Below are 13051 nucleotides of genomic sequence, written 5' to 3'. Positions count from 1 at the left end.
TTCAGCATGAGAAACAAGCAAATGTGGAAGGCCAGTCAACTGTGACATTTTAAAGCTTTTATTATTATTTCCCAATATGCCCCTTGTGTATTAAACATTTAGCAGAAATAGGCCAAGGCGCCCTCTGCAGTATGCAACCTCTGATGATAGATAACACTGTTTATGGCATATGGACATGCTTGCAATTCATTTTTTTATCTGTGTGGGCCAGCTGGGACCACTTATATATTTGGCCGTGATGGAGGTTTGGTGGTTTACACGTGGCCCCCTAATGAACGTCCAAGCACCAGGGCAGACCGGCTTGCCCTCGGGTTCAGCACCCAACAGAAACATGCCATTCTGCTCCGGGTGGACAGCGCATCTGGCCTGGGAGATTACCTTCAGCTTCAAATAGTAAGTACAGTTATTTTACATATTGTTCTTCCTTGAAGTATTAATTTAACCAAAGCATATACCAACTAGACATGCTTTGTTTCTTTAACCACAGAGTTTCATGAGACCTATTGGGTCTGTCCCAGTAGCCACACTTGCATTTAGGGGGTTGAGCCCATTCACGTGTCATCAGGTAGTTGACAAGTGTGTCCCACGTCTGCTAAATGCCAACAGCCAGAACCCTGAATAGACAGTCATCCTAATACTGCATCGAGTGAGCGGTATCCCACAATTCACCACAGTCTCCCGTGTAACACCAGTCCAGTGGTTGGTGGCTGTAATGCATGCAAACATGAAGCAGACATGAGTTTATGACATGTTGAATTCAATCTGAATATTATTATTCACGTCCAAACACCACACAATCATGGCAGAACCTGCACAGACCGCAAGTGTGGATGTTTGGACAGACCTGTTATCTTCTTTTTGAGATTGTTTTCATTTTCAAACTTGTAGTCTTCAGCCCCGATCGACGCTGACTCATTTGACATCACTTGGGGCAATTTATCAGATTTCTTGAAGCTCCATCTGGGGCTTTATATAACTTTTTTTCCCATATGCAGTAGCACGCCGCAACACCTGCTTTGATGTTGAAAACGGTGGAGTTCCCCTATAACACAAAAACACAGACATAAATTGAATTGAAACAACTCAAATTGTTAGGCATTAAATAACAAAGGACATAAAAACTAAAGAAAGAAATGATATCCTTGCCTTTTTTTTTTAATTACATTCCTCATGAAGCATTTTCGTGTCTCTCATCCACCTCCTCAGGACAAAGGCAACATTAGAGTAGTGTTTAATGTTGGCACTGATGACATCAACATCGAGGAGAGCTCCAAGTTTGTCAACGATGGAAAGTACCACATAATTCGGTTCACCCGCAGCGGAGGCAATGCAACCCTCCAACTGGACGACCTGCCAGTCATAGAGCGCTATCCCTCAGGTAGGCCCTGCCCCGCCCACATAAGCCCAACCCTCCGACCCACCACAGCACTGCCTGTCCTGGGACAGAGCTAACTACACCTTAGTCCAAATCAACCCAGCTCCTGATTGGTGAATCAGTGTTCCTATCAATGTTTATATATTTAAACAATGAGGTTACTGAGAAAAATAATTGCAACTTTGTTTTATGTTATTGTGTTTGAAATGAAATATGTGTGATCTGATATGAAACATGACTTTTTAAACCATAAAAAGAGATAGTTATTACAATAGCTTGTATATTAGCCAGCTATGTCATGTTAGGCCTGTTAAATAGTGTTAAAGGTAATTTATGAAAATATTCAATTCAGGTGTCGGTTGTTTTTCTCACCATAAAAGAAAATAATAACAGTTGGTGCATTTTTGGACAAACAATAATTTAAAAACATGTCATATTTTGAGTTAAATGTTTAACTAGAAAGTTAAAAAATAAGAAAAAGAAAAAAGTGTATTTTGTTGAACATAGTTTTTGTTTTTATATTTGTTGGTTTTTATATTTAAAGTGGTAATCTTAGGTAGAAGTCTTTAACACAATGAGGTCCAGGCTATAGGTAGCTGATAGTTAAAATGCTAAATGCTAGTTGTTGTGAGGGTGTGTGTGAGGGTTCTTCCTGTATGTAACTCTAAACTCAGGCAGTCATATAGACAGTATGTGGCAGCTGTAACATTATTTCCCTGTGCTCTTGCAGATGTTAACCCCTGAAATGTCTCTTTAAATTAAACCCAATGAACAGAGAGTAAGAGTCCGCTCACTGGAACATAGTGAATTCAGCTCCTCTTCTCTTAGCACATCAAGCTTACCTTAACGCAGTGACATGCTAACAATGAGCAGACCATTACTTTCTTTTCATTGCTGTTCTTTTTGTATCCAGCTCCTGTACCACGTTTGGATGTGCGTAATTACTACTGTGTTTTCATCTTTAAATTAAAGGCAACATTGATAACGAGCGCCTGGCCATCGCCAGACAGCGAATCCCCTATCGGCTCGGTCGAGTAGTTGACGATTGGCTACTCGACAAAGGTAAAAACCCTGATTAAAATTCCTTAAAACTTTGAGCTTAAAAAATACAATTTGAAGACAGTTGAATATATTATATTGTGCACCATCAACTAACATCTAAAAATAAATCCATAACTAAGTATTTAAAAGTTGGGCAGCTGTAGTGTGTAATACTGTGTAAACTGTAGTGCCTGTGAACATATCTTGTTAGTGTGTATCTGATAATATCAGGTTAAAGGGACGATGGAGAGATTTAAATGTGAATAAATCAGAAAATATAGATAACGAGTACTGATAAAAGATGCTTTATTAAGACTGGTAAATAATTGTGTTTATTATCAAATTGTAAACAATAAAGCATTTATTAAAGATTATATGTTGAAAAACAATTTTGTAATCAAATTAAAGTACATGCAAAGTATTGTGACATGGAAGAATTATGTAAATTTGAGATGACTAATAGAGCAATGCTTTTTTTTGAAAGAAATGTAAAGGTTTTCCTCCTAAACTTCAGCAGAGCTCCTTAAATTAGCCTCTAGTCCCTTTAACAGTGAGCAGTGCTAGAGCTTATAACCTGTGCATGCTTCATGGGGCTGTTACAACAGTTCTCCAGATCTCTGTCTCTCTGTCTGCCTGTCTGTTGCTCCTTCAAATACAATGCCGTGCCGCACAGCCATCACCATAGCAACCATCTGTCAGCCCCGTCTTCTCAGGACCCTCTGACTCCTCTCATCTGCTGCCTCTTCCTCCTCCTTCTGTTCTTTGTCTCTTCATCCTCCTCCTCCTCCTCGACTTCTCCGTCTCTTTCCTTCCCCTTCTCTCCTCTTCTTCTCTGTTTTCTGTTCCCACTCTTATCTCTCACAGTCTGAGCCCCCTCTACGGTTCTCCACGGCTTCGATTTGCTCTGCCATGCTTAATCTATCCCATCTTCTCACCATGGCTTGGGGGTGGTGGATTGTGTAACACTCAAACACTCTTGTGTGTGTATGTATGCACGTATGTGACCACTGGTATGTATGTGTGTGTGACTGTATTCGCGTGTCTGTCCACCTTCCTTCCTGGTGTGCCTCTGTGTGTTTGGTGTGCGTGTGTGTGCGTGCATGTGTGCGTCTATGTCCGTGTAGGTCGCCAACTGACCATCTTCAACAGCCAGACGACGGTGCGTGTTGGTGGAGGTGAGCGTGAAGGTATGTTCCAGGGCCAGCTTTCTGGACTCTACTACAATGGCCTCCGCATCCTCAACATGGCCGCTGAGGGGCACCCCCACATCAGAGTGGAAGGAAGCGCACGACTGGTTGGCGACATGCCGTCCTCCTCCATCACCCCGCAGTCCAGTGCTGCAGCGGGAGGCAACCGCTCTGACTCCGCCCCCTCCACAAGTGACATCACAACCACCACGGCCACCAACAGGAAACAGGGGGCCACACAGCAGGTCAGAGCACAATCACATTTTTCACAACTTGTGTATGAAAATAAACCCTGCTGCATGTGGTTAGACAAAGATGTACTTGTATGTAATTCCTCAGATATCTTGTACATATTTGTCCTATCACCCCACTGCTATCATCCTTTGGTGTGACAATCTGTAATTAAAAAGTGTTAATTTGCTTTGATAAGTTTCTTTTCGAACTCAGTAAGGGGATTAGCAAACCCACTGATCAAGGACTAGAGGATAGGAAGATATGTCAGGAGGAGTGGGATGGTTTTAAACTCCACTCAAGGCAAGGTGAGTTTATTTATATAGCACATTTTGTACATAAAGTTCAAAGTGTTTCACATAACGTTAAGAAGACATTAAAAACACAAATCAGACTTATGGAAAGAAAGAAATCAAAAAGAGAAGTAGCTCAGGATCTAAGCACAAGGTGGATAATTATGAATGTCCGATCAAAATCAGATTAACCAAATTAATCACTAATCTACTTATTAATGTAGTGAGATGCAAGACACAACCAAACAATCAAACGTAATAAGAAAACACTGCTGTAAAATGAATTCAACCTTTCTCTGTTGCAGTTCCTTTTTTTCATTAGGGTGAATGATTAATAGTATTGTATTTGCTCTGTAACATTATCTTTATCAAAAGTTACATGCAAAACAGAAGGGAGCCAAAAACATTTAATCAATTAAAGGCTCACATACACATTTAATTTTTCTGCTGCAGCACATTCACATGAGTGGATTAGAAGGCAAGTTCTCAACTAAGTGATCCCTACCCTCTACATTACAGGGGGGGAAATGTTTGTGTTAATGGAGGCTGTAATAGCTTTTCCATAATATGCGTCTAGTAAACTAATGCAAATGGGACTCTATAACAGAACACACATAACTGTTGTTTGAGGCATATTTATAGTGGATGTAACTGCGGAGTCAATGCTAATAACAGAGGATACATTATCAGTGGGTACACCACAGACTATTCTGCTCTATTGTGGGCATCTGTGTGTACTGCAGTTCTTCTTCTGTGTTATAAAACTGAGCCTGCCGCACTGAAAAAGATTTTTTTTTTCTTCCGAATGATACAAGTTGCCATGGAGATAGTGAGCCCCACTACCTGCTGCTTGCTTTCTCTCTCCTATCCAGACTCCCATAGAGAATAGCTCCTCTGTGTATAAACTGCCAGCTGTTTCAGACATAAATAATAGAACACAGAGAGCTGGGAGCTAAGCCTCAGGCATCAATAATGGATATGAGAGCTGGATGGATAGTGCTGCAGAGTGACAGCGTTGTCACAGGGGCTTGTTTTCACATTTCACCTCTCGATCTCTTCCTGTGTATGTGTTTTAAACAAACTATTCCTGCTCTTGTGATATGCTGATGTCAGTGCTAAATCTGGGATGCAGAGTTTTGCACTGGCCTCAATATCACTGTATGAGAACTAGGTCAGACCCCCTATATGCTCAATATGATGTAGTGTGTGTGTTTGCTTGTTTGTATAAAGTCAAATCACTCCTGCTGGCCCCCAAACTCTGTGTTTGTGTGTGTTGGTCTTCTTTAAAAATAATCTACAGCTTCTACATTGAGGCTGCCTAGTGTTGCCTGGCAACAAACCTGGCCTTAACCAGAGTGAACACAGAATGCACACACACACACACACACACACACACACACACAGACACACAACACTCAAGTGGATTGAGAACAATAGGCTTGAATTGCAGCACATTGCATCAGAGAAGGGACAGTAAGAGATGTCTTCCAAAGGTGCTTCGGGTCACAGCAAATTATCGATTTGACACACACAGTTTGGGTGTGTTTTGAAGTCATCCCATGGGTTCACTCTTGTCATTCACTCTTGCCAGTACTTTGTGCAGTAAGAATGTGTTATGGGCCTCCTTTTGAAGTCCACAGTTTGTTGTTTTTTTTTCTTCTTTTTTTATGTTGAAAAGTAAAAGGATTAATAATGCATGACAGCTGAGAACCAGCGAGGAGAAGAGAGGGAGAGATTGTGTGAGAGTGTGTGAGTGTTTATGCTCGAGGCTGCTCTGAGTCACAGAGCTTGAGTTTTGGTTTGGATGTTTGGTGTCTATCTGTCTGTGTGTGTTTGTGTGTGTTCATGTGTATGTGTGTACCTGTGTTTGATGGGAAGACCGATAGAAGAAACCTTAGGCTCAGAGCGGCGCCCGATTGGCTACCAAGAATCAGCTGACCCAGACACTTCAACAAGCCCTCTGAACATCTATCTCTCATTCGCTCACATCCTCCCTCCCTGTCTTTTCTTCTTTGCTCTCTCTCCATCTTTTTCTCCCTCTTTGCTTTTCTTCTGCTCGCTATCCATCTTCTGGAGATACTTTCTCCCTCCCTCACTCACTTTTCTTTTACTCTCCTTTGCTCTCTCTCCCTCCATAGCTTTTCATATTTACCCGTCACTCCCCCTCCCCCCCTTCTCTCCTCTCTCCCTCCCTCCCTCCCTTCCTCCATCTCTCGCTCCAGTGATAGGCTGTTAATGCAGGCGGTGTATGAGTCTATCTCACCATCTGCAGTAGTGGAGCTAGCTTCTCTCCTCTATCGCCAGGATATCTCCATCAGTCTGCCAACTTCAGCCTGATTTGTTGTACGCCTGTGTAGATGTGTCTAAATAGAAATAGAGCAATGGAGCGTGTTTGGTTATTATAGAGCTTGTGTATGTACATGTGTGTTTGATTTCCAGTTGTGAAAGTAGCAGCCAAGCTGTTGAATCTTCTGCAAGAGTGTGTGAGGACAGAGTGCAGCTACAATGTGTGAACTAGGCAGTCAGGGAGGCATGGACGGTCGCTGGCACTGTTCGGCTGCTCAGGTAGAGATTTTGCTCTTTCAGCATGCAGGTATCCTTCTCTTCATGCTCTCTCACTTCCTATCTATTCCCTCCTGTGTCTCTTTTTTCCCCATCAATTGTTGTGCATCTGTGTCCATCATTATGTCAGCATGCTCTATTGCTAGATGATGAAAAGATGGGGACAAAGAGGGAGGGACAGAAGGAGGGTGAAATGGAGGGGCGGAGGTTTCTTGGACATATCCCTTTAGCACATCTTCTAGAAACTTCTGTGGTTTATTGATGTGATAAGTTGTGTTTGGCATGTCTCTAGTTTTCCTCATCTTCATTGTCTCCCATGTGATGTGGTGGATCAATAGTCCAATCGACACCTTGTCGGTTGAATGGGGTGGTCAGCTGATGGGGGAATGTCACAGATCAGAGGAGGGGCCTTTGTTAAATTCACTTGTCTGCTTTTGTTTTTAGCTGAAATCAGGATTTAAAACAGGTTTCTGTGGAGGGCACATAGGTGTCTTTGGATCAATAATCAAGCATGGTGGCTTGACATTGATTAGTGACAGACAGGGGTGATGTGTGTCCTACTGGCTGATTGGTTCTTGTGCTATTTGGATCCTGGCAAAGGCACAGAGGTTTATTGACTGGCTGGATTCCAGAGGCTAAGCTCACCCTAGCAGCATTTGACAGCCCAGTGGGCAGAACTGATTGGAAAGGCAGTGGAGGAAAGAGACAGAGTCAAGCATCAATAACCTAATATATGTTTCAGGCCAAACTAAACCACAGTAGACTTGTCAGGACCAAGACCACACCATACAAAGCCAGTACGTGTTTTTTCAGATGAATAAACTCAGTGGTTGCTTCTCTAACCTTATGTAATATATGTTCTTACAAATACAAGGAGGCAAGGAAATAGAGAAACCAAAGACAGAGAAAAAGCTTAATGAATTTTGGTTTGAAATACTGCCTGTATATTTTAGGTAAGAGATAATCGACCACTTACTACTTTGGTTCAGATTCTGTTCTGGTGTCTAGTTGTAATCTGCCTCAAGAGCTCTGCCACTCTCTCCTTTATTCTGTGGGTTACTAAGATCTACTGCAATGCATCACAATCCAATTTTAATTTAATGCTGGCACTGAGCGCCCAGTGTGGTTAAAACACACACACACACACACACACACACACACATTCACATTTCTCATACCGAAGTGTCAAGGCAGGCGATGTATAACAGTAAGTCATGAATATGCGAAGCACATTAGCACAGTGCTAAGTAAAGACCATAGTACTTTGAAGTCTTTCTGCTCTTATATACATCTTCTTTTCTCTTTCTTTCTTCCCCATTCCCCTAAAATTCCTTTTATTCATCCATATATCTTTAACTCTTCCCCCCCTCTCCTCATACTCTGGCTGGAATGGCAAATCCATGCACAGGTCCCCACTGAGGGTGCACACTCCTTTTTTTTTTATTCCCCATCATTTTTAACAGCCTGAACTTAGAGTTGCCATGGCAACAGCAGGAGCAAGGATGGAGAGGAAAAAGGGCTCCTTTTCAATAGAGAGGGAGCGAGGCACGGAGAATGAGCGGTTGTTGAGATATTAGTTGGTTGATATAGGTTAGAGGTTCGGTGTAAGTGGGTTATTGACATGGTGCTTATGGAGAGGTGTTAAATAGAGGAGATTTAAATGAACCGTTAAGTGCTTAGCTGGAATATTGAATAATGAAAACTGGCCGGGAAATATGGTTGTATTCCTCTCTTTGGCTTCACACTGTGCATTCTCCAACACTTATTAACACAAGCCAAATCAGATGGAGAAAGCAGAACAAAGGGAAGCAGGGAGGTGTGGAAAATAGAAAGGCCATAGGAGAGAAAAGAGAGGGAGGGTCAAGAGAGTAGGAGATGATAACTGACTGTCCCCTTGTGGTTTTAAACAGAATTCTATGTTTCTCTCCTCCCTCCTCCTTTCTTCTTCCCTCCTTGGTACTCAAGTTTTGGCCACCTGCCATTACTGGGGGCCGTAACAGGCAAAAGTGTTTGTGGCAAACTGGATAACAGGTGGGCGATGGATTGGTGCTTGTGTGCTCACACATGTAGAAAATAAACCGAAGGGGTGTGGAGCACAGGCTGTAAGTGGATAAAGGGTTTGTGTGTATATACGTGTGTTTATATTCTTACTTTCTTTCTGGATCCTCTCTCCATAGTCGGCAGACGACCTGCTGGTGGCGTCAGCTGAGTGTCCCAGCGATGATGAAGACATTGACCCCTGTGACCCCAGTTCAGGTGAGACTATCCCTCCCCACACAAATACACAGATCACACTGCCTCTTTGAGTTTTTTTTTTTTTCCTCCACAGTCACTGTCGCTCAGCTCTTTCCTGCCGCTTGGTCGCTCGCCGCGATTAATTTTTCATTTCCACTTAGGTTTTGCCTCCAGGCATTACCTAACACTATCCATCCACTCCCCCTATATTCATCTCCATCCCTTACTTTGCTTTCACCCTCTACCCTCACCTTTCCTTATCTCATTTTATCCATCCTTTCTTTTTTTTTAGCAGTTTCTTTTCTTTTTTCCCTTTATCTTTCCTTTCCTTCTTTTCCCCTCCATCCATCAGGCCAAAGATTTCACATGCTAATTCTTTTGCCAGAGTCATACTGTATTATCACAGCACTGCAGCCCTCCTGCCTGTGCATGTCATAAAGTGTCAAATGTATGTAATAAAACTGATATAATGTGCACCTGTGCTCTGGCCCTCCTCTCAACACAGTGTAATGCAATCTGTTTACACATTATGTGATAATATGCAAACAGCTTTGGCTCTAAGCTGCAGCTTTCCCTTGCCATCATGTAGCATTATGCAAAATGCATGTCAAATAATTAATCATGATGATGCATTGTATCTTCTTGCTCCAGCCCTCCACTCAACACCTTGACATGTAATACAAATTAATAGTGTGTGCAGTTAACTGTAATATAACATCACATACCTCCCCTCTCTCCCTCCCCTCCTCCCCTCTTCCCCTCTTATACAGCCCGCCCTCCCCTGCCAGAGGTTAAGGTGTTCCCAGGTCCATCTGAGGTGGTTCGGGAGAGCAGCAGCACTACAGGTATGGTGGTGGGCATCGTGGCGGCTGCAGCCCTCTGCATTCTCATCCTCCTCTATGCCATGTACAAGTACCGCAACCGCGACGAGGGCTCCTACCACGTGGATGAGAGCCGCAACTACATCAGCAACTCAGCCACACAGCCCAACGGCAGCGCCAAGGACAAGCCACTGGGGATCGCCAAGATCTCCAAGAACAAGAAGAACAAAGACAAGGAGTACTATGTCTGAGGCGGAAGACATCAGGCACACAGACATATACGCATACACCTTTATATATAACGGTATATGTACATAAAGATATATTCTCAACAACAACAAAAAACACACACCGACATAGACAAGCTGATGTTAATGTTTACTCTCCAATAATCACATCTGCACACATGCTGGCAGGCACAAACATATACACATTCAAGCACACATACATTTAAGCACAAACATGCACACACACACACACACACACACACACACACACACACACACACACACACACACACACAAACAGACTGGCCCAAGGGCATGGACCCTTATTGTACAGTATTTACAAATGAGAAAAGCCTCTGAGAGAGGCTTATTTTAAGAACATAAAAACCATTCCAAATGATTTAAAAAAGCACCAGTTCAACTCCCAGTTAAAAACCATTTTGGGGCCAGCCAGATAAAAAGACCAGTCACTCCCCTGCCACAGTAGGACCTCTCCTGTTGGACTTGGAGAGGTCAAGGAAGACTTTTAAGTGAAGCACATGGCAGACTGAGTGTGTTGAGCGAGAGGGCAGAACACCAGAACAAAGATGATGTAAAAGCACCAAGACAAGCACTAAGTGTCTCTTCCAAGCTTCTTGGCCTTCCTCCCTGTTAGCAGACGGGACTTGATGAAGCACTGAGGATGCTGAAGAAACAAGCACACTGACAGTCCAAGTCTAACCCCAAGCAACAAGACAGGAAATCAGGGTGTAGCAATAGAGACAGTAAATTACGAGATAATAGGCAGAGGCAGGGCTGGTGCTGTGAATGTAATGGATGGGCTGTGGTGCTGCTGTTTTATGGCACCCTCTAAATCACAAAGGTGGAATCAGCGGAAAACTGAGAGATTTTTCCTGGACAGGATACTTGAGACTTCAGATGCTACCTACGGACACTAGTCGTGCATGACTGAGGTGTCCCACACACACATACATACAGCACACATGCACGCACAGAAAATATAAACAATCTATACCTGCAGACATACACATACCTGCAATGCTAAAGACCGACCATATCTTCATAACTGACACTGAAGACTATAAAAGACGACAATGGTGAAAATGACAATGACCATTATGATAATTGTTATGGCAATGATAATGATGAACATGAAGAACATCTGGGCAGTATAGACTTTTTGGGGAAGGGAGGGGGGGTCTTATTGCACGTGAATTATCTTACTCCGTGTGATTTATACGGTGTTGAAACTCCAGAGGTTACACCGTGATGCACCACCATCATAAACTTACCACCTTGGCTTGAAGTATTTCTAAATACGCACTTCAAATGGTTTTCAATCTGTGGGATTCAACCATGATTTAATCTCTGAATCGACTCTCAGTTCAAATCCTTATTGACAAAGTGTGACCATCTCGAGTGTGCTGCATGCCTGAGTCTCTGAGCTGTGCTGTGAAGTGGTTGCGTGTCCCACTAAATCCAGAGGTGGTAGGTTTGTTTGTGGGAGGAGGGAGGGGGTTGTTGCAGGTTGCAATGTAACTCCAGTGCAATGCCTGGATGTGTGCGGCCACCACAGGCCACATCCTGTTTTTTAGCCTGTCTTATAGGCCACTCCCACTATACCTGCTCTAACCAACCACCTTTTTTTTAGCAAAAAAACAGCCGAGGAAAAAAATCAAAAACAGAACAGTAAGTAAATGTTACCATGTGTTGCTAATAGATAGAAAAGTCCAGTTCATGATGCCATTGACTCTATGAAAACCTGAGTTGCTTTGATTTCATTGCTCTCCCTTTCTCTCTTTCTCTTTGCGTCCTTTTGTCTTCATGCTGTTGGTTGACTGTTTATTAATATTCATGACATGAACAATACAGGGCAGATAGATGGGTTTCCGATGTGCTACCGTATAATTATCTGTTTATGGACTTTTGCAGTGTCTGAGCCCTCAACAGCTCAAGAATTTTAGCTCCATAATATATCAATACAAACAGTGCCATGACATGAACAAGCCCCTCCAGATCTTCCAAGCAACGTAACAAACCAGTCGGATGCATGCAAAATGACCAGGGCAAGAACAGACATGAAAACGACTGTGTGAGATTTGAAAGTATAATGTCAAAATTAACTTAACATATTCCCTTATTCTTTCCATCCTCAACTGGCCTTGACCCCCTTTTCCTCCCTTCTCGTTTTCCCCTTGTTTAGTAAGTTTCCCACTCTACTCTCCCAGTTCCTCCGTGTCTGTCGCTTTCTTTCCCCTCTATCTCTGTTGTGTTGCCATCTGAAACAAAGGAGGTGTCTCAACCAATGGGATTCTACATCTAGGTGTTCATTAACCATGTTTATTTTCTATATGTACAATTTTTCTACAGTATTTACTTTTATTTTTATTTGTTACGGTTCTTTGATGAACATAAAGTGGAAATTTATTATGAAAAATAGTTTTGAAGATTAATGAGTAAATAAAATATTACCCAAGTGAGCCTGGAGTGCGTTTGTGTGTTGCTCCCATTTGCCTGCAGACAGAAATACTTTGTCTGTCTCACACTGGCCATGAGAGAATAATTGATTAATTTTGTTTAAGTATGGCAGTGCGGGTACCTATGTCATGGTAACTTAGTTGTTATACTTATTATTATAAACAGAGACCAATTTATCTAATATAGTATTAGTCCCTGTTTAGATAAGCATGCAAAAACCAATGTCTTTATAAAATATAAACTAAATAAATTTGAGGAAACAAAAATCCCATCTGTTGCATGTTTGCTATTATGCACATTAGCGTACAATAAAGTACAAATAAATAAAAAACTAACTTCGTAGCACAAATATAATTCCAAATGTTGTGCTTTCTTGGGTTCCATAAGAGTTTCAAATAATTGGTAGATTAATCAATGATGAAAATAATCATTAGTTGTAGCCCTACTTTGGAAAGAGCTAAGCTAGCTGGCTGTAGCTGTATATTTAACGGCCATACATGAGAGTGGTGCTGATCTTCACATCTAACTCCGCTGGAAGTAGTGCCACATTTTCCCAAAATGTGGCACTATGTGCTTCTAACAAATTATCTACATGTTGCAG

General features: G+C 42.2%; 1 protein-coding gene across 2 annotated transcripts in view; it reads left to right on the top strand.

Annotated features, from left to right (window-relative positions):
* The window catches only part of nrxn1a (neurexin 1a), a 58753-nt gene extending 46307 nt beyond the window's left edge, over window positions 1–12446 (top strand). For both annotated transcript variants that reach the window (XM_078279405.1, XM_078279404.1), the window contains 6 exons: window positions 212–393; window positions 1207–1378; window positions 2348–2437; window positions 3541–3848; window positions 8867–8945; window positions 9695–12446. In XM_078279405.1, coding sequence (XP_078135531.1) covers window positions 212–393; window positions 1207–1378; window positions 2348–2437; window positions 3541–3848; window positions 8867–8945; window positions 9695–9996 — 1133 coding nt within the window. In that variant the 3' untranslated portion in view covers window positions 9997–12446. The remainder of the gene's footprint in view (window positions 1–211; window positions 394–1206; window positions 1379–2347; window positions 2438–3540; window positions 3849–8866; window positions 8946–9694) is intronic.
* The last annotated feature ends 605 nt before the right edge of the window (window positions 12447–13051 follow it).

Source organism: Sander vitreus, chromosome 21 (assembly GCF_031162955.1).
Source record: "Sander vitreus isolate 19-12246 chromosome 21, sanVit1, whole genome shotgun sequence".
NCBI lineage: Eukaryota > Metazoa > Chordata > Actinopteri > Perciformes > Percidae > Sander > Sander vitreus.
This window is presented reverse-complemented; position numbering and strand designations above follow the sequence as displayed.